Source organism: Helicoverpa armigera, chromosome 29 (assembly GCF_030705265.1).
Source record: "Helicoverpa armigera isolate CAAS_96S chromosome 29, ASM3070526v1, whole genome shotgun sequence".
NCBI classification, from domain to species: Eukaryota; Metazoa; Arthropoda; class Insecta; order Lepidoptera; family Noctuidae; genus Helicoverpa; species Helicoverpa armigera.
Genome location: NC_087148.1, coordinates 4,199,880 through 4,221,452, shown reverse-complemented (window position 1 = coordinate 4,221,452; position 21,573 = coordinate 4,199,880). Strand labels below are relative to the sequence as shown.

Here is a 21,573-nt window from a genome sequence, read left to right as displayed (position 1 = left end):
AAATTTAGGCCCAAAGTTGTAAAATTTCGAAGGCCAGATTTTATTGCTAATAATTAAACGCTGTTTTTTATAAACTCATCTGCCCAAAAGGAGAGGGAATCTTATGACCACAGTAGACATTTTATTTTTTAACGACGTCAAAAATCATCAAATGACCATTCCCGCTGTGGGTTAGCAGCGGTGAGGGAGTTTCAGACTCTTACTGACTAAACACCGTCGTGTTCCGTCGTAGGCCTTTTATGTACCAGGGCCGTGGTAACTCTTTCTAACAATCCCGCAGCCCCGGCAGACCTTGGCCCTGTTGGGCTCCGTTGGGGCAGTAGACATTACCTAAGGCATAAAGTGACCTAGCGGTTGCCTGCGGTTTTGCCCGTAGTCTGTAAGTACCTAGTCCGTGGAAGGGTGAATATTAAAAGTGCCTACTTGAATCTATCATGCGTACGTAATAAATTATAAAGCTGAAGAGTTTGTTTGTTTGAACATGCTAATCTCAGAAACAACAGGTCAAAGTCAAAGTCAAAGTATCTTTATTGTGGTCAAATTTGAAAAATCATTCAGAGTTAGATAGCCCCTTTATCGAGGAAGGCTTTACTTTTATCCGGAAACGTGAAGTAATTCATGGGAGGTACATAGTGTTTACCTACATTTGAATTAACGCCTGTATAAACTATGATATCAATGAATTGCTCAAAGGTGAAAAATCAAACTCTTAGTATAAAATACAAAAGTTTTCAATTTCGGTAAATGACCGTCTCAACTAAGATGGATTTGGGACAAAGATAGGTGTTGACCTGGAACCGGAATTAGATACATTTTATCCGGGTGCGGGATGTACATAGTTCCCTCGGGACGGGAGTAAAAACGTGGAGAACAGCTAGTTTGTAATAAAACATAGTTATTAAATTAACAGCTAATAAAATCATGTTATTTTGTTTCAGGTATCTTGCGCAGAGTGCAGAAAAAACAATAATATTTTTCATAAATAATAGTATGACATGAATACTATTAAATTATTAATAATACCAAGTACCAAACTAGAGAGAATTATTTAAAAATCAATATAATATATTATTATATTTTATTCCATTTAATTAAATATTATCTATTTTAATATAATTTCATTTTATGTTATACCGATATTCTTAGTGATTATTAAAATATATTGCTATTATTTTAAAATAAGAAGAAAAAAGGCGAATCAAGATTCAACATGTATACTTTTAATCGTGAGTATTATTTTTTTAACTATTATTATTTTAATAATCATCTGAAGTTGGCTATTAGTAACTACACAATAGTATCTAGTCAAAGCCTTTTTCCTAACTATGTTGGGGTCGGCTTCCAGTCTAACCGGATGTTGCTGAGTACCAGTGCTTTACAAGGACCGACTGCCCTATCTGACCTCCTCAACCCAGTTACCCGGGCAACCCAATACCCCTTAGTTAGACTGGTGTCAGACTTACTGTAACTAGTCAGATATAAACACTATAATATCAGATATACGCTTTTATTGCTTTGCACTAATAGCCAAGTTTAGAGTGGGGAATTTATTTGAAAAGTCACGAAAGGGTGTTTCAAAAAATACCTGTGAAGTAAGTCTTCTTCCTCCTGCCCTGTTACCAATTTTATTTGGGGTCGACGCAATATGTCATTCTCTTCCATTTTCCCCTGTCATACTGACACTCACTCCCTTGCTATTCATGTAAGTACCTAAGTATTAACCTTATAATGGTTTCAGTTGTAACTTTAGTCGAAACCAAACCGATTATTTAATTCTACGAGTATTCATTTTTACATTATTTTAGTAATCTTCTATTAACTACAGGTTTTTGTCAAATAACTTTACCGTTCTAAAGGTACTAGTGATTTCACGAAGTCAGAAGACAGATACGTTAGTCTCATGAAGTTTGTGTTTTTGCTATATTTTGAAGGTTTTATAGTGGCTATAGCCTATTTCAAAGTAGCAAAGTTATTTGACAAGCGTTTTACATTATACATTTTATATATCCGTGTTACAAAGGGTAATAAAAATACCTATACTCGCAAAATGGAAAGTGAGTAGGTAAATAAATAACTTATAATAATGGTTTCCGCATAATATATAAATGTTATTATTATCCTGACAGATTCTGCAGTCATATGAAAATATTTAAATGTGTTATTTTATTTGTTTTGTTTGTTACAAATAGCTAAAGTACCTATATTTTTTCCATTTACCTTTTCTGTTAGGACAAAAATGGTTATTTAATTTTTGTACCTTTCTATAGCCTCTTTTAATCTAATTCTTTTCAGTAGCAAAATCGATTTGAATACGATGACAAAGAAAGAAATAAACAATTTATTTTCATAGAACATACCAGTTTTTACAGATGTTAATAGTTCTAGCTATATTCTGCCCAAGTTGGCATGCAAATATTTTTACTTACATAATAATTAACCAAATCAAACGTTTTTTCAACCAACTTTTAGAAACTTATCTGCCTTTATGTACCTATGCCACTTAAAACTTCTAGAAATCTATATGCATTTATTTATAGCGCAAAGTTAAACTATTGCAAACATATATCAAACGACCAAAATTCTCAGTCAGTTAAAAGGAGGGTATGTTATCTCTTACCTCAACCATTAATTGCTTGGAAGTCCGGAATCTCCAATGACGCACGAGCTGGGATGGCGAACAGCATGGAATATTTTCAACCAGAGGTTTCCAAAGTTATTTTTGTCTTATACCACTTTTGAAAAGAATGGTGTTTATGTTGGTTAAACGTCATAGGTATGCAAAAAACAGATTGAGTGAATCAGACTTGAGCACGCAATGTTCTGCATTATTACGTATCTTTAAAACGGCAAACAAAATCAGGGTTGTATAAAATCCCTCCTAGACTGTTTATTTAATTTTAGTTTTTAATATTTGTTGTTATAGCGGCAACAATGATAAATAATATATGAAAATGCTAATAAAGAATTGAGTATTGAGTCGAGTTGAGATCAACTGTCTAACTATCACAGTTCATGAGATACAGCCTGGTGACCAACTGGTAACAGCCGGGTAGATGGATAGAGAAATCTTAGCAATAGGGACTTGTTTTTCCCTTAAATTTAACTTAAGGCATAGAACCCTAAAAAATATGAAGCGGCAGCGGTAGCTCTTCTTATGTCTCTAATTCCGTGAACCCTTGCTTCCTACGTAGGTATGTGTGTGCACCCTCGTTTTTTTATCTCGAAAACGTAGCCCACCTTTAAGTCTCCTGTGAACCTACGGGGGTTCACCAGGATCACTTTGGGAACCACTGCCTTAAAGGGTCAACGTTACTTTAGAATTACATTCCCTGATAAAAAAACAACAGTTAATTTTGGTACAAAACTGGTTGTTATTTTAACTTCCGAAATGCATTTTTATGAAAGTAGTCTTTTTTCGTTCCGGTTTGATTAATGGCTTTTCAATACAGTTCAGTTTTTATGGATAGTATATACGAACCTTGGCAGTCAGAAGCTAGTAAGTCTGGTCAAGGGGTATCGGGTTGCCCGGCTAACTGGGTTGAGGAGGTCAGATAGGCAATCGCTCCTTGTAAAACACTGGTACTCAGCTGAATCCGGTTAGACTGGAAGTCGACCCCCAACATAGTTAGGAAAAGGCTCGGGGGATGATTGTTGTGAAGCTACATTATTCCCGAGTAATATAAACTATATTTATTTCTCTGATCCATACGTGCTCTAATTGCATATATTCAATCTTTAAAAAAAACTTCTAAAAGAAAAAGGAAAAATTTCCATCCAACCTCTTTTTATCATCAAAGAATTATATGTCCAATTTTATTTGACCTCTGGAACTTTACAAGTTGTTAAAGAATGGAGATTATTTTACATTGGTTAGGTTATAAGAAAGATATTTTTACGAAAAGATTTCTATTTTTAAACGTTTGTGAATGCTCGAGTTATTTTTAGGATTCTGTTTATTTTGGCATTGAAGAAAGAATAAAAAAAAATATTAAGAGCGAGTGGAACTCGTGTACTTTGGGTTCCGTAGGTACACTCCCTAATCTTTATTTTTCTAATAAAAAAACGTTCTTATTTCTACTTTTATGCACTTTCTCTAAATTATAAGTAAAAGACTGATGGCGAAGGAAAATATCTTGAGGGATTCTTTTGACTTTAAAGATTGAAATGGCCAATCCACGTTGAGTTATATCGTGGTGAAACGGTCATTCCTTCTGTGTATGAGAAGAGCCTGCAGCAATGTAGCGGAATAACATTCCTTATAATTGTGCTTTCAAACTGTACCTACACAGCTTAACTGTATAATTTTATTATTTTAAAATGTAAAGTACCTTTCTCCGCCATTACTAGAAAGTAATCAACAAAAAACACCAAAGAATCTATAAATCACATACTTTAATTAATATTTAAAATACAATACGGAACTACAAATTGTCGTATTTTACGTCAAGACATTAATGACGCACTCTTGCGCAGCTAGTTTAACTTGACCCCTATTTCAAACCGCATTGCAAAACTACAGGGCTCAATATAAATTGGTTTTATTGTATGGGAAATATGAAACATAAAATGTATGTTTTAAGAATCGCTCTCATAACAGGTTAGGTGTTGTTTACTACATAAACAAGTTAATCTATACCTACTAATGTGTAAAGAGGAAATTCTTGTTTGTTTGTTTGTACCTTTAACGCTCCGAAACTATTGAACCGACTTGAAAGATTCTTTCACTGTTTGGAAGCTACACTCTCTGCGCTGAACACGGTCTATGTTTTATCTTGGTACGGGAAATAGTTCTCACGGAATGCGGGTAAAACCGCGGTAAAACGGCTAGTCTATACTATCTATTCTTTTAAAATATTTTTTTTTGTTCCTACCTTAATGGCTCCGAAATGACTGAACCGATTTGCAAGATTTTGTCATTGTTAGAAAGCTACACTCTTCCCAAATAACATAGGCTATATTTTATCCCTCTACGGGCAGTAGTTTCCATGGGACGCGAGCGAAACCACGAGAAAACGGCTAATAAGGTAAAATACCTAAGTGACAATAATGACTCATAGGAATCTAGGTATTACTGATTTCACAACTTATTTCTTGGATTGGAATAATACGGCGTTTGAGGGTCAATCAATTTTCCATTCATAATAAAGTACTTAAGATACTTTAGACACAAATTTATGTAGGGTTTTTCATAGATTTTTAATTGTTCTCGTTAAATATAATTGGTCATCTTCGGGATAAAACCGCAATGGTACCTAAATAGTGTGATGACTATATCATTGTAAGTCATTTAATTATCATATCTTTGACGGTACCTTCCAAGTAAATCATTTGCACAGCCTTTTCCCAACTGATGATGATTTCCTCCTGCCTGATTATCGGCCACGGCAGCTGTTCTCATATAAGGAGATCAGCCAGCTGCGCAGGACATATTATAATGCACAAGCACAGACACGGGTACAAAATTTCCCAACTAAGTTGGGGTCGCCTTACAGTCTAACTGGATGCAGCTGAGTACCAGTGTTTTACAAGAAGCGACTGCCTATCTGATCTCCACAACCCAGTTACTCGGGCTTTCTGGCTTCTGATTAGCCGTAGCGTCTGCCAAAGATGTTCAAATGACAGCCGGGTCCTACCAGTTTATCGTGCCTTCCGAAACACGGAAGAACTCGTCATGATAAGATGGTCACCCATCCACGGACCGACCATGGCAAGCGTTGCTTAACCTTATGATCGATCGAACCACGTGGACTTTGATTTAGTCATGATCTATAAATACCTAGGTATATAAGTATAAATTGCATTCATTGACCACATTTACATAGTGAGGTAAAAGATAAAGTTATAGTTAACTAATCATTTTCCCGAGGTTACACGCGCGTCCCGTAGGAACTCAAAATCATATCAAAAGTAATTTATTGAAGCAAAACAGCACTTTTCGAACGTCAGAAGTTTACAAAAGACAGCCCCCAAAACGCCCACCCTTCACCACTTCCTATGTGTTTTCTTTACTACTCGTACCGGGATAAAATATTGCCTATGTTACTCGGGAAGAGTGTAGCTTTTCAACAGTGAAATATTTTTTTTATCGGTTCTGTAGTTTCGAAGCCTTTAGGGTACAAACAAAAAAAATTGTCCTTTTTTTATAGGTATTAGTATAGATAAATAACATGCATTGGACATTGACATAATGATGTAAAAGATATAATAACTTTACTTAACCGTATTACATAATGACATGTAACTTCAACATACTTAACATACATACATAAGAATATCTTTACTCAGTGCATAGTTTAACTATTACTTAATGGTAGTAAAACAATGGTTTATAGGTGGTTAAGTGGCTAATTTAGGAATGGTGCATATTGCTAAGGTTTTTACATTGGGGAGCAAAGAAGAAAGAAAATACATTATTTACGAGAAAAAGTTAAATGATGATGATGTCCTCCTAGCCGATTATCGGCTACGGCGGCTGTTCTCATGTAAGGAGATAAGCCAACTACGCAGGACATATTATAGTGCACGAGCATTTGCGCAGACACAGGTGCACTCACTATTCCTTCACTCTCATAACCCGATGGGACGGCAATCCGACACGACCGGTAAGAGATCAGGCGCAGGACCGACATTTACGTGCTCTCCGATGCACGGGTGTATCAATCACCAGCTTCCAGGCTCCGGGCTGCTTTGTGAAAGTCTTCTAAAACCCACAAAGCGATTTCGGCCCAACTCGGGAATCGAACCCGAGACCTCGTGCTCAGCAGCCGCACTTGCGACAGCTAGACCAACGAGGCAGTTAAAAACGAGAAAAAGTTAAATAAGTAGGTACAGACTAAAAATTAAATAAAACTACACATATACTTATGTTCATAAAAAAAACAATAAATCTACTGACCTGTTTAATATAGATCCTCCTGCTTTTTCTAAAGTTGGTTAAAAGAGGATGTTTACGTTCTTAATTAACTAAATAATTAGAGTCAATTCAATTAGTAATAACGTGATCAAATGCATATCCGTAATTATTGAGCACAACATTCTAATCTTTATTACGTATGTAGGTGTATCATCTGCCTAGCCGTTTCCCAAACTCGATCGATATTGATCTCTACAAATGCAAAATGTGAGTTTATTTAAAATACGTTTTCATTGTACTAATTTAGATGAAATTTTCCGTGAATTGATGATGATAGATAGATAAATAGATAAATTTATTCAGACAAACAAATGATGAAATATAATTTTTACCTGGGTAGGTAAAGGTACTTACGCGATGTAGTTTCTCCAAAATGCTGCTGAAAAGTTGATAGGTAGTACGACCCATTTTCCGAAAATTAATGTCTGTCTGTCATGCTTTCTTGTCAAAATACTAAACTTATGAAGGAAAATAATTACACAGAAAAGAAAGTGAGAAGAGAGTAAGAGAGTGAGAAGTAGAGAGAGCCTGAGAGCCTGAGCGTAGAGCCTGAGTTTAAACACAAAATACATAGGTACAGAAGTCAATCTCATGTATGTACTTCACTTTTCATGCCTAAACTCGGCGGTCGCGCTAGGGTCGTCAACTTTTTTATGCGCATAAAACTAACGTGGTAGTGGTACTCGTAATTATTTGATTTATTGTTGAGAATAAAACAGGAAAAATGAAATATAAACCAATAGTAATAAAATATTTAATGTGGCATACATGAGGTTAATAAACACTTTCAACGGAAATTCGTTTGAACGAGATACCGAACTTTTTCAGAAACCGCAATTTATAATTTTGTTATTCATACATATATAGGTACTTACTTATTACTCTTTACTTGCGAAAAAAATATTTTTGTATGTAATGGGTTGGTACAGTCCCTGATCTAAGCTTGCTTCTACCTACAGAAACCTTGATGTGCGAGTTTTATTTCGTCTACCTTACAACATACTCTCGCCATGATCACAAAAATTATCAACTCCTACTAGTAATAATCTTTGAGGGTAGGTTGGGAGGTTCGCCTGGGTCGACACTAGCAAAACTTATTACGGCATTGGGCCAGAGGCCGCCGGGGCGCTTACCTACCTACCTAACTGTTCCTACCTATTGCGTTTATTAAAAGAACCATCGAAATATGAGAAAATAAGTAGGTCCATACTATATGTAATACGGCAGGCTAAAAAACGACAGTTCACTGTTTATTGTTGTATTAAAACAACCGTCCACTGAACAATTATAATACGACTTTTTTTGTTGCTCCATTATTACTTTTTCTTTTGTTATTAAAATTAAAAATATTACAGTCAAATTACAGTTAGGTAGGTATCAAAACGCGTGCACATTTATCTACCTTGTGTGTGACGCGCGTATCTCAAGAAAACGGCAGCCCCGCTCGCACTGTTTTAAGTTGTTTTGAGACAGCGCGTCTGTGAACACGCACACATAGACACCTATGTCTGCGTGACTCGAACGCGCTTTATATGTAGATTGACTTCTGTACCTATGTATTTTGTGGTTTAAATTTCTGTCTGTCATGCTTTCTAGTCAAAGCTACTGAACTTATCGAAGAAAATAAGTACACAGAGAAGAAAGTGAGAAGAGAGTAAGAGAGTGAGAAGTCTACCTAGAGCCTGAGAAAGGACAAGGGCTACATTTTATTTCGTTTTGCGAAGTAATTCCCTCGGAACACGGGTGGAACCACAGCAAACAGCTAGTATAAGTAGTTAGGATGTCCAAAGACTGAGGTCACAAAATACATAGGTACAGAAGTCAATCTACATACAAAGCGCGTTCGAGTCACGCAGACAAAGGTGTCTATGTGTGCGTGTTCACAGACGCGCTGTCTCAAAACAACTCAAAACAGTGCGAGCGCGGCTGCCGCTTTCTTGAGATAAGCGCGTCACACAAAGGTAGATAAATGTGCACGCGTTGTGATACCTACCTACCTAACTGTAATTTGACTGTAATATTTTTAATTTTAATAACAAAAGAAAAAGTAATAATGGAGTTAAATGGAGCAACAAAATTCGTATTATAATTGAACAAGTTGACGGTTGTTTTATACAACAATAAACACTGAATTGTCGTTTTTTTAGCCTGCCGTATTACCTATAGTATGTACCTACTTATTTTCTCATATTTCGATGGTTCGTTTAATAAACGCAGTAGGTAGGTACAGTTAGGTGGGTAGGTAAGCGCCCCGGCGGCGGCCTCTGGCCCAATGCCGTAATAAGTTTTGCTAGTGTTGACCCAGGCGAACCATTATTGCTAGTAGGAGTTGATAATTTTTGTGATCATGGCGAGACTATGTTGTAAGGTAGACGAAATAAAACTCGCACATCAAGTTTTCTGTAGGTAGAAGCAAGCTTAGATCAGGGACTGTACCAACCCATTACATACAAAAATATTTTTTTCACAAGTAAAGAGTAGGGTAAGTATATGTATGAATAACAAAATTATAAATTGCGGTTTCTGAAAAACGGTATCTCGTTCAAACGAATTTCCGTTGAAAGTGTTTATTGACCTCTTGTATGCCACATTACATATTTTATTATTATTGGTTTATATTTCATTTTTCCTGTTTTATTCTCAACAATACATCAAATAATTAGATACGAGTACCACTACCACGTTAGTTTTATGCGCATAAAACAGTTGACAACCCTAGCGCGACCGCCGAGTTTAGGCATGAAAAGTGAAGTACATACATGAGATTGACTTCTGTACCTATGTATTTTGTGCTGAGGTTGCAGTAATGATTCTATAATTAATGGAAAATCCTAATCATATGATCAGCGTAAAGGTAGATTCATAATGACATTGAAAATTACTGCCTTGCTAGTTATTAACATAACAAACAGTAATTTGTTTCATTATGTGTGCAGCCTTTTACCAACTAAGTATGTTGGGGTCGGCTTCCAGATTAAAAGGGTGCAGCTGAGTACCAGTGTTTTACAAGGAGCGACTGCCTATCTGACCTCCTCAACCCAGTTACCCGGGCAACCTGGTACCCTTAGTTACTGGTGGCCAGACTTTCTGGCTTCCGAATGAACGTAAACGAAGTATCGACTACCAATTTTTAAAAGACAGCTAAAAGTTGTGATAAAAATAGTAACTACATTTTTTTATTTAACCTTTTAAAGAAACAAAGTCTGTTGTAGAGGTCATTTGATGATTGCCTACCAAAAAAGCGTTTAATTTTGCACACCCACGTAAAATACTGTTCCTAGCCAATTTCTCATAATTAAGAAAAGGCTAGGCACATGATGATTGTGCACGAATCCTTGTGTTTAATTTCATATATTCTTCTTCAATTTAAGAGCCCAGCTCTTGTCGGTGCAGCTCCTTCCATTTACGCCTATCTAGCGCCAACTCCTGAACTTCCTTATACGTCACAACATTCACCTTCTCTTTAATTTGTTTCATGTAGCTGTACCTTGGACGACCCCTTCCCCTCTTCCCTTCGACTTTCCCTTCCACGATGTTTTTTATAAAATCGTCGTGACGTATAAGGTGTCCTATCATTTTTCCTCTCCTGTTCTCTATGCTATGCAATAGTTGTCTTCTACTCCCTATTCTACTTAATACTTCTTCATTGCTAATTCTTTCCGTCCAACTAATTCTCTCCATCCTCCTCCAGCACCACATCTCAAAAGCCTCCAGTCTGCTTATATCCTGCTTAGTCAGTGTCCAAGTTTCACAACCGTACAACGCAATGCTCCAGATGTATGTCCTTATGAAATTCTTGCGAATGTTTCTGTGTATATTAGATTTAAATAAATATTTTTTGTTGTAAAAGGCTTGTTTGGCCATTGCTATTCGGCATCTGATATCAGCGGAACACCGAGAGTCAGATGTTATGTTGCTTCCTAAGTATTTAAAGCTTTGAACTTGGTCTATTTGTGTGTTATTAATTTTGATGGTCTTATAAATTGGTGTCACTTTTGCTGTTATTAAAGTTTTTGTTTTGTTGACGTTAATTTTTAATTGAAATTCAGTGAAAACTCTGTCCATATGGTTAAGTAAAGTCTCTAGCTGTATGTGATCTTCGGCTACCGCTGCTATATCGTCCGCAAATCGTATGAATAGAACCCTCTGCCCATTGAATTTAACCCCTCCAAAAGGTTGTTTTGCATTTTTTTTTATTGCCTGCTCTATGAAAATATTAAATAGTATCGGGGATAGGGTACAACCTTGTCGAACTCCCTGTTTTATTTTGGCTTTAGCCTTCTCTTCCCCTATTTCAATAAGTGTTTCCTGATTGTTATATATTTCATATATTACTCGTCTGTCTCTAAAATCAATTCCTATATTTTTTATGGTCATCATAATTTTTTTCCAATTAACTTTATCAAAGGCTTTTTCTAAATCTATAAATGCTAAATATGTATTAAGTCCCAAATCTAGTCTGCGGTCTATTAGCATTCTTAATGCTAATATTGCTTCTCTAGTGCCTCTGTTTTTCCTGAAACCATACTGATCTGGTCCTATCAAATGGTTTATTTTTTTTTAATTTCTTTTATGGATTATTTTCAAAAGTATTTTAGATGCATGTGTTATAAGACTAAGGGTTCTGTGTGTAAATTTCATATATATATATATTTTTTTTTAATTTATTTAAAGGGCTTTGTCGCTTAGCGACCACATCGCCCAGTTCGAGATAAACAATGATTAGTACTTATCACTAAATTTCATATAATAAAGTTCGAGAAGGCGTTGGAAATTTACTTAAAACTCAGATACCGTGACGATATGTACTAACACATGTAAGATATAATATCTTTATTTATATACTAGCTTCCACCCGCGGCTTCACCCATGGTATAGTTACCGGCACGGATATTGAGCTCTCGGCGGAAGAGTGGGGATCGCTTTGCACACTGTACACATAAGGCAATAAACCAATAAATCGCTTCTGCGCAGGTGAAGGTCAGGGCTCAATATCCGTGCCGATAACTATACTTCCCGCAGGACGTCCACTAAAAAGGTGGACAGACGACCTTATAAAGTTCGCCGGAAGACGCTGGATGCAGGTCGCCTCCAACAGGTATCTGTGGAGATCTAAGGGGAGGCCTATGTTCAGCAGTGGACGTCCTATGGCTGAGATGATGATGATGATGACTTATCGCAGATGGATAAAAAGTAGACCTACCTATGTTATTTTGATAAAACTACACTAATTTACGCTAGCGAAACACGGATAAATTGTATCCTACACTGGACTGTCACAGCCTTTGTATCGTCCCACTGCTAGGCTGCGGTCTCCTCTCACACGGAGAAGGATTAAGCGTTAATCACCACGCTTGCTCAATGCGAGTTGGTGATTTTAGACTTTACATATGGTCCAGATTTCCTCAAGATGTTTTCCTTCACCTTTTCCTATAGCCAGCCTCAATTAATGGGCTATCTAACACTGCAAGAATTTTTCAAATCGGTCCAGTATTTCCCGATATCAGCGCGTTCAAACAAACAAACTCTTTTGCTTTATAATATTAGTGTAGATTTTCTATATTGTCATGGTCCAGTTAATTCAGTAGAACGGCAGATCTTAGCCAATATGGTCTTGACGGAATGGAATATTTTGTTAGTATTTAGTTACTGAGACCTGTACTTCCCCTAGTTTTACCTACTGGAAATTAAATACATAACAATACTTGTAATAAAACTTAAATATAAATAGGATCTCTATATTTTATGTAAGGTCATTTGAACATCTTTGGCAGTTGTTACGGGTAGTCTGAAGCCAGTAAGTCGGACAACCAGTCTTACCAAGGGGTATTGGGTTGCCCGGGAAACTGGGTTGAGCAGGTCAGATAGGGCAGTCGCTTCTTGTAAAGCACTGGTACTCAGCTGCGTCCGGTTAGACTGGAAGCCGACACCAACATAGTTGGGAAAAAGCTCGGGAGATTGCTGTTAGGAAGGAAAGCTACAATATTCTTGCTTGACAAAGGATATATTTTATCCGGGTATAAGAAGAAGTTCACCTCGGAATGCGGAGAAAACCACAAGAAACAGCTTGTTTGTTGTAATAAACAAAAATAGTTATAAAACAATAAATAAATAAAACAACAATTCTAATATAGTAAAAACCTCAAATAGCCTTCTGGATTTCCAACATATTGCTGTCCTTGTCACATCTTGAAATTTACATATGAAAGAAAGAGATAGAGATATGTGAGTCATGACATACATTGTATTTATTGGTTTTTCTTAGATTTTATAGTCATCCGAAGGATTGTTTAAAGGTTGCAAATCTATTTAGGTTAAAACAACTATTTAATCATGCTAATATTATAAACCTAAAGAGTTTGTTTGTTGAATGCGCTAATCTCAGAAACTGATGTACCGATTTGATAAATCTTTCAGTGTTAGACACCAATTTATTGACGAAAGTTGTAGGCTCGTTTTTATCCGGATGCGTGGGGCAGTTTTCACAGAAATCTTCTTTAATAAATGAGTTAATGCAGCTTTATGACACTGCAAGTATTTTTAAATCAAACCAGAATTTTCCAAGTGCTTACAAACAAACTGTTTAGCTTTATAATCTATTTACTTATACATAGAAAAAAGAATTGATTGTTTGTTTTCATCAATTATGCACCGGAACTATTGAAAACACTGAAATTTTACTGCTTGAAAGCTAGGTGCAATCTTCCCGAGTGACATAGGCTATATTTTATCCCGGTACGGGCAATAGTTCCCACGGTGTGTGAAACGATGAAAATGACGAAAGTATATAACGATGAAAATGATAGTTGTAAAATATATTTGCTAAACAAATTAGCAAGTTATTCAATGAGTCACAAATACTCGTGATATGAATCTATGTTTGTTTAAATGATATTTCATTTCTACCATCTAAGTGGTAACTATTATTGCTTTCCATAAGAAATAACGATAACTATTTCATCATTAGTTTTTATACGTTCAGTTATCATCAGTGTCTTGGGTAACTGGGTAAAAAGTACCCTGTGCCTTTTCTCAGGAACTAAACGACATACGTACCAATACTTAAACGGTTCAGTAGTTTTATAGTTATCGGCACGAATTTTGAGCGCTGACCTTCATCTGCGCAGAAGTGATTTATTAGCAAAGAACCAATCCCGAGTGACGGCTATGACGCGATGCACTGCGGGCCAATCACCGCTTTAGCCCGCCCCCGCGCCTCACTTCATACCACAAAAGGGACCCAATAAATTACTTCTGCGCAGGTGAAGGTCAGCGCTCAAGATTCGTGCCGATGATTATACCGTGTCTTTGGCAGTCGTTACGAGAAGTCAGAAGCCAGAAAGTCTGGCAACCAGTCTTACCTAGGTAGAGGTAGAGGTATTAGGTTACCCGTGTAACTGGTTTGAGGAGGTCAGATAGACAGTCGCTCCTTGTAAAGCACTGGTACTCAGCTGTATCCGGTTAGACTGGAAGCCGACCCCAATATGTACAGTTGGGAAAAGGCTAGGTAGATGAGTTAGCTCGACAGACAGACAGACAGAGTTACTTTCGCATTTATAATATTAGCAAGGGTTTTCCAATCTAAATATATAAAACTCAAAGGTGACTGACTGACTGACTGACATAGTGATCTATCAACGCACAGCTGAAACCACTGGACGGATCGGGCTGAAATTTGGCTTGCAGGTAGATGTTATGACGTAGGCATCCGCTAAGAAAGGATTTTGATCAATTCTACCCCCAAGGGGATAAAATAGGGGATGAAAGTTTGTATGAAACTTTGTCAATTTTTAACCGTTCGGACTGAGACTTTGCATGCATAAAGCTACTATGGCGTAGGCAACCCTTAAGAAAGGATTTTGATAAATTCTATCCCTAAGGGGATAAAATAGGGGATGAAAGTTTGTATACATCTTCTTAGATTTGTACACGCTAATCTTCCGAACTACTGAACGGATTTCAATGATTTTTTCTTTGTTGTATCAGTATTAAGCCTGGTCAACATATAGGCTATAATTTATCTTCGAAACTTGAAGACCTGATGCAGAACTCCTACAGACCAACAAAACTATTAGAGATACAACAATGGTGCCATGGCAAAAATTGTTTCATGTGATGAGCATTTTCAGATGAGATAATAAATTTTAAGATCTGGAACACCTGATGTGGAACCCCAAGAGCCCAGCTTCTCTATACCATATACAGGTATGACGTTTTAGCAAAAGTTGTTCAATTTGATAAGCACTTTCTATTGACTTACACAAATTGAAGATCTAAAACACCTGATGTGGAACTCCAGGGGCCCAGCTAGACTATAGCATATAGAGGTATGACGTTTTAGCAAAAGTTGTTCAATCTGATATGCACTCTCTGTTGACTTATAAAAATTGAACCACACCTACACCTGATGTGGAACTCCAGGAGCCCAGCTAGACTATAGCATATGAAGATATGACGTTTTAGCAAAAGTGGTTCAATCTGATGTACTCTCTATTGACGTATAAACATCGAAAATCTGGAACACCTGATGTGGAACTTCAGGAGCAATACTACACTTGAAATGAATAGAAATGAACATTATGAAATAGGTATGGTGAATCAAAAAAGTAATTAGTCCGTCTTTTAGACACGTATTTTTCTTTTCTCTCTCTCACAAACAAATAATAACGAAGATACAACAACGCTTGAATTCACTGCTTAGTAAAAATTTTACATACCTAGACGTGGCGTCACGAGCCCCCACTCCGACTTTGTTGCGTTATATCTCATTATTATATTGTATGTCTCTTCCAGACCTCGGGACTATAGAATGCCAAGAATGTTCAATGACAGCCGGAACCTACAGTTTAACATCCCCTCCAAATGACGGTCATTGGTATCCAAAATATACGTAGAAAGTACATATGAACTTAGAAAAGTTGCATTGGCAGGCACTTGCCAGACCTGGAATCAAAGACGTACGCTCATACTTGAGAGATTGGTTCTCTACCACTAAACCACCATGGCTTCCACTAAGTCACCACGACTTTGTCATCTATTTAATGTTTTTTTACGTAATAATACTTGTGTAATATTTTTGCCACACACAAATGCGGACTAATTAGAATCACTACTTTTATCCCTATGGTCACGTCTATTGCGGTTCAGTTCTCAGCATTTTGTTTAGTCTGCTGTGCTTTTGCTGTTAAAGTACAAAAATGAAGTATATAGAACGTTTCTCTTCGGTCCCTTAAAATTCAATATCAGACTATTTAGATCTTTGATTTTGCTGACCCCGTAGTCGCTGGCATAAGGGACAGGATCCGCGTACGAAGTCGCGGGCAGAAGCTAGTTTTTTTATATAAGTGGTAACTAATAAGTGCGACTGCTTTCCATAACGGATAAATGCTAATTATTTCTATCATTGTCTCAAGGATGTTTAAGTTTTGGCATAGTAACAGCCGGTCGATCATAAGGTTATATCATAGGATCTTAAGGACCATCTACGTCATAACACCATGTATGCCATATCTCTCATGCCATCTCTGTATGCGATCTCTCTTCTCCCACTCGTCAAAGCCGCGCGGATCGATGGATCACAAGGTTAAACAACGCTTAGCGTAGTTGGACCGTGGATGGGTGAGCTTCTGCGTATACCTAACGAGTTCCTGTGTACATTGGAAAGGTCGTTAAATTGTGGTTTCAGCTTAAATTTTTCCAGAAATCTGAAACTCTAGCAACCAGCCAGCAACTTTATAAAAATTATGCCAAAAATATATAAACAGCTGTAACTTATCATTTGCAAAATAGTGTTCGACCGTGACAGGACTTGAACCTGCAATCTTCGGATCCGAAGTCCGACGCCTTATCCATTAGGCCACACGGTCTGTACTTACAATTTCCTAACACACAATCTGAACAAACAATACATACTGCAACTTTGAGAGAAAATAAGTAAAATTATGGAATCATCAGGCAATATTTTCAACATTTTAGGAAAAATGTGCACCGATCATTTTCCCATGAACTTAGTCACACCGTTTTTTTGTTGGGATAAAAATATAATGTAGGTATGGCTATATTTTCCCGAGAATAACAGATAGCAAACGTTTTTACTTTATTATATGTGCTGTTACTGCTACAGCCTTTTTATCATCCCACTGCTGGGCACAGGCCTCCTCTCACACGGAGAAAGGATTGAGCATTAATCATATGTGCTAATTGATATCTATGTGATAATTAAATGTGCTAATTGTCCTATATTTGTGAGGTAACTCACACGAAAAATCCACCCTGAGATCAGACCAAAAAGGTCAGACTAACAGCAGAAGTTATTACATCATCCTTTTTTATTGTCACTAGGCCGTAAAACTGAAGAAAAGTGCTAATTATAACACTTTAGCGTAAAAGTGTAAATAACTATAAAATTCTTTTGACACGTTGTTAATTTTTTTCAGCCTTACTTATAAAAATCAACAAATCATCTTCTAAGCATTGTTTTAAGTAATTACTACTTAAAGCCTTAAGTAGTGATTAAATTATTTTGACCTATAAACGTTGCTTAAGCATGTCTTAAGTAATGAACAGATAATGACATAAAAACATACTAATTTCTCAACACTACCGGAATGTTGGTAACTTAAAAAAATATTTGTCATCAAAACGTTGTGTAATGGCAACAATGGCATCCGTAAAATATAAAATTAAAAAGTTGAGCTGTCAATAAACCGGAAATGAAAAATCAGCTGGTAAGAATCCAGCCATTTTGATAATTAGCGGGTTAAACAAGGGTGTGAGGCTACTTAATTTGACAGCTCATTTAAGACATTGCTAAGAAAATGATTTATTTCAGCCACGTTTATAAGTAAGATTTTTTCTTAAACATCTCTTAAGTATAACTTATTATTTTATAAGTAAGGCTGTTTTTTATTTATAGACATTCAGAATCGCATGCCCATATGTAGAAAATCTCCTAATTTGACATTATTAACCTTTGGTTTACAAAAACGGATCTAGCGGTCATATTATGTTGTGTCAAATTTAATTATAAAAAAATAGGATAATGTAAATTAAACCAGTGCGTAGGTAATACGTATAGAATTATATTAAGGAACTAAATAACGGCCTATTGGTGGCAATGAGTTTGAATCCTGGGTCGGGCTGAAGTATCTACGTAAATGTCTGTCAACGTATGTTCTATCTCCTCGTGTCGGATTGTCGTCCCATCGCGCTATGAGAGTAAAGGAATAGGGAGTGCATCTGTGCCCAAGCATATGTGCGTGCACTATATGTAATATGTCCTGCGCAGTTGGCTGATCTCCTTAGAGAGAACAGCCGTCGTAGCCAGATCTGTCTGGACGCCGCACGCCATTATTAATATTTTGTTCATACATTCTGGCTGTTCCGTGCTCACTTTTAGTAAGCTTCGGAGCGACAAATTTATATGACGAGGCCTTCCTTCGAACAATAAGCCACTATAATACTTATTTCTGTCCGTTAATGTGAATTTTGTGTGTATCTGTAAATGCCTTATAGCTTTAACTCCTTTATTTTATGGTCTTGTTATAAAAGATAAGGTTTTTGGCTACCATGGTCAGAACTTCACAGGTGTCTTTAATTGTATTCGTAATTATCCATAAAATGGTCATTTTGGGGTTTTTAGGGTTCCGTATGCAAAGGGTGAAATGGGACCCTATTACTGATAGTTGGCTGTCCGTCTGTCATCAGGCTGTTATGAACAATGATAGTTAGACTGTTGAAATTTTCACATATCGACGTACCTATTACTGTTCCTGCTCTAACAAAAAAATACCTACTGAAAAAATACTGAAAACTCGAATCACCCATACAGAGAGACAGAGAGGCACACATACAACAAACGGGTTTTTGGGCTGGTTTTTATAGATCTATGCATGGAACTCTTGGTGCGCGAGTCCGACTCGTACTTGGCCGGTTTTTGTATGTTTTTTGAAGGTTAACCAGGTGATAACCGTTATCATGGTAAATGGTTACTGTCAATTCAATACCAAAACAAAATATTGTCATCCCGGAGACAAAGCAAGGTATAATATGACGTTAATATATTTTAAGACGTACCTAACTAGTTGTTTTCCGTGGATTTGCTCGCGTCCCGGTTAAACTACTTGACATACCCGGATGAAAAGTAGCCTATGTACTTTCTCAGACTCTCTAGACTAGACTACATAATATGTGTACCCATTTGGATCGTTTCTTTAAGTAGTTTTGTTATTTAAGTGCGCCAGGTAGACAGAGTTTATTTCGCATCTTTATGGGTAAAGATATAATTTTATTTATATTACTGATACTTTATAATTAGTCAAGAACGTTTTCAAAATATTTTTAAGTATCACAAACAGTTAAAAACATAAACGTTGTACATTGATCCTAGTTTACTCAATAAGATAAAGGATTAGCAGAACAGTAAAATTTAATTTGTTTTGACCTGCTAACCGCAGAGTTTGAAAAAAACCGGCCAAGTCATAGTTAGTTGCGTAGAAAGGTTCCGTACTAGTATAAAATACTTATCATATCAGACAATTACCGTCCACTGCTGAACATAGGCCTCCCCCAAGGGATGTCAGGGCAGTCAGAAGCATGAAAATCTGACGACCTGTCTGACGACCCTGGGGTATTGGGTTGCCAGGGTAACTGGGTTGAGAAGGTGAGGTAGGCAGTAGCTCCTTGTAAAACACTGGTACTCAGCTGCATCCGATTAGACTGGAAGCCGACCCCGATAGTTGGGGAAAGGTTCGACCGATGAAGATTACGTATATTAACAATGTTGGCACTATTTGTTTGCGGAACTCGAAAAAGAATGCGAACTTCAATATCAATTTGGTATTGAGGTATGTACCCACCGCACCGGGGTTTTTACTATAAACCAGTTTAATTTCGTAACTGGACTCGGAAAGTAACACGTTTTTTGTAACAATTAATAATATCTATCGTAAAGATTAGTGAGAGAACTTTTACCGATCCAACCGTTTAAAACCGCTCAAAAGATTTGTTGCCGATCGAAATGTTTTACTTATTTATATGAGTTATCTGTATAATGAAAGTTATTATTATTATTAGATTATATGAGAGTTGAAAAACAAAGACATAAAACAGACAACAAACAAAACTTGTTTTTATTATGTCAGCAAATAAAGCTATTGATATATTATGTAGACATTTTGCATCTGTCTAGGCTTTTCCCAAATTAGTTGGGTTCGGCTTCCAGTCTACGCGGATGCCTATAAGTACCATATATTTGTTTACAAACACAAAGGTAAGTTTGTGATTTATTTAATTGAATTAAATCTAATTCTCTGTAAATAAAGCAAAAACAATAGAAAGTGTATAGGTATTTTATGAATAAATAATATAAACTATCATTTATTACATATTTTTGTAAATATTTTCTTTCGAATCAAACTAATTTCCTCACAAATATACTTATCATACTAATTTCAACTTGCTAAACTAATCCGACCTTGTTACTATACTAGCGGTTATCTAATATTACAAACTGACGGCTGACCCTAACATTTAAAACTCTTACCTTGACCGTGACCAAAACGATAAACAGTTTCGTGGCCGTTTTGTGACCGATCCGGCAGACTTTTAAAAGAGGATTTTTAACCCACACTGGCCATTGACCATATGAAAATTATATACCAAAATCTTCTTCGAGAATTGGGCTATATTTTGGTGGAAATTACGAGAAAATCCGTTAAGTAGATTTTGAGTATTGTCGTAAGAAAGAAAAGGTAGTGAATTTGTTACTGTAATCTACATAATTATATGTATATACTGCAATACTAATATTATAAAAAGGAAGCATTTTATTGTTTGTTTGTACCCCAAAGGATCCATTATTAAACAGATTTGAAAAATTATTTCCCTGTTGGAAAGTTACACTCTTCCCGAGTAACATCCCTACTGATATTATAAATGCGAAAGTAACTCTGTCTGTCTGGCTGTTACGCTTTCACGTCTAAACCACTGAACTGATTTTAATAAAATTTGGTACAGAGATAGACTTGACCTTGAGAGAGAACATAGGATAGTTTTTATTCCGGACTTTTGAAGAGTTCTCTTGGAAACGCGATATTAGGTGATCTTCACACTGCCCCGCATCACGCTGCATCTTGCGTGTCGACGCACCTACGCGCGTTCCTGCGGGAGTGCAGATCTGCATCATCGTGCGGGTTTTTCGCGCACTCACGCGCGTAGGTGCGTTTTGTAGATTCACGCACGGCGGCTTCCATTTTCAAATATACACGTCAAACCCATTCAAAATCACGCGCGGGGGTGCGTGTTTCTCCGCATGTACAGTCATGGTCAACTAATTAAAGACACCCCCCGACTCGAAGTGAAATAAATAGTTATGGTACTGACATGAGCTAAAGCACGGTATAAAATGTAATGTTATTATTGTTAAAACAAACCTTACATTATGTTCTTTAAATTGAGGACAAAAAATATTTACCCTCTTTAATACTTTAGACATAACGCTCTATGGGAACTGAACACTAACTTTTGTAGCGGATACTTGGCTGGTCAGCTAATTAAAGACAGTAAAAGCTAAGTTAAGGAAAAAAAAACGACAGATAAAAATAGTCGCCATAGTTTTTTTTAAAGTGAGTAAAATATTTATGAGAACTCAAATTAGGTAA

General features: G+C 36.6%; 1 protein-coding gene and 1 non-coding gene across 2 annotated transcripts in view; one reads left to right on the top strand and one right to left on the bottom strand.

Annotated features, from left to right (window-relative positions):
- The window catches only part of LOC110383333 (scavenger receptor class B member 1), a 91,987-nt gene that overhangs the window by 5,495 nt on the left and 64,919 nt on the right, over nt 1-21,573 (top strand). Inside the window, exon 2 of the mRNA XM_064042616.1 lies at nt 939-1,226. Coding sequence (XP_063898686.1) covers nt 1,211-1,226 — 16 coding nt within the window. The 5' untranslated portion in view covers nt 939-1,210. The remainder of the gene's footprint in view (nt 1-938; nt 1,227-21,573) is intronic.
- Nucleotides 16,707-16,779, bottom strand: Trnar-ucg (transfer RNA arginine (anticodon UCG)). The gene has a single exon. It is a non-coding gene; the product is annotated as a tRNA-Arg (tRNA).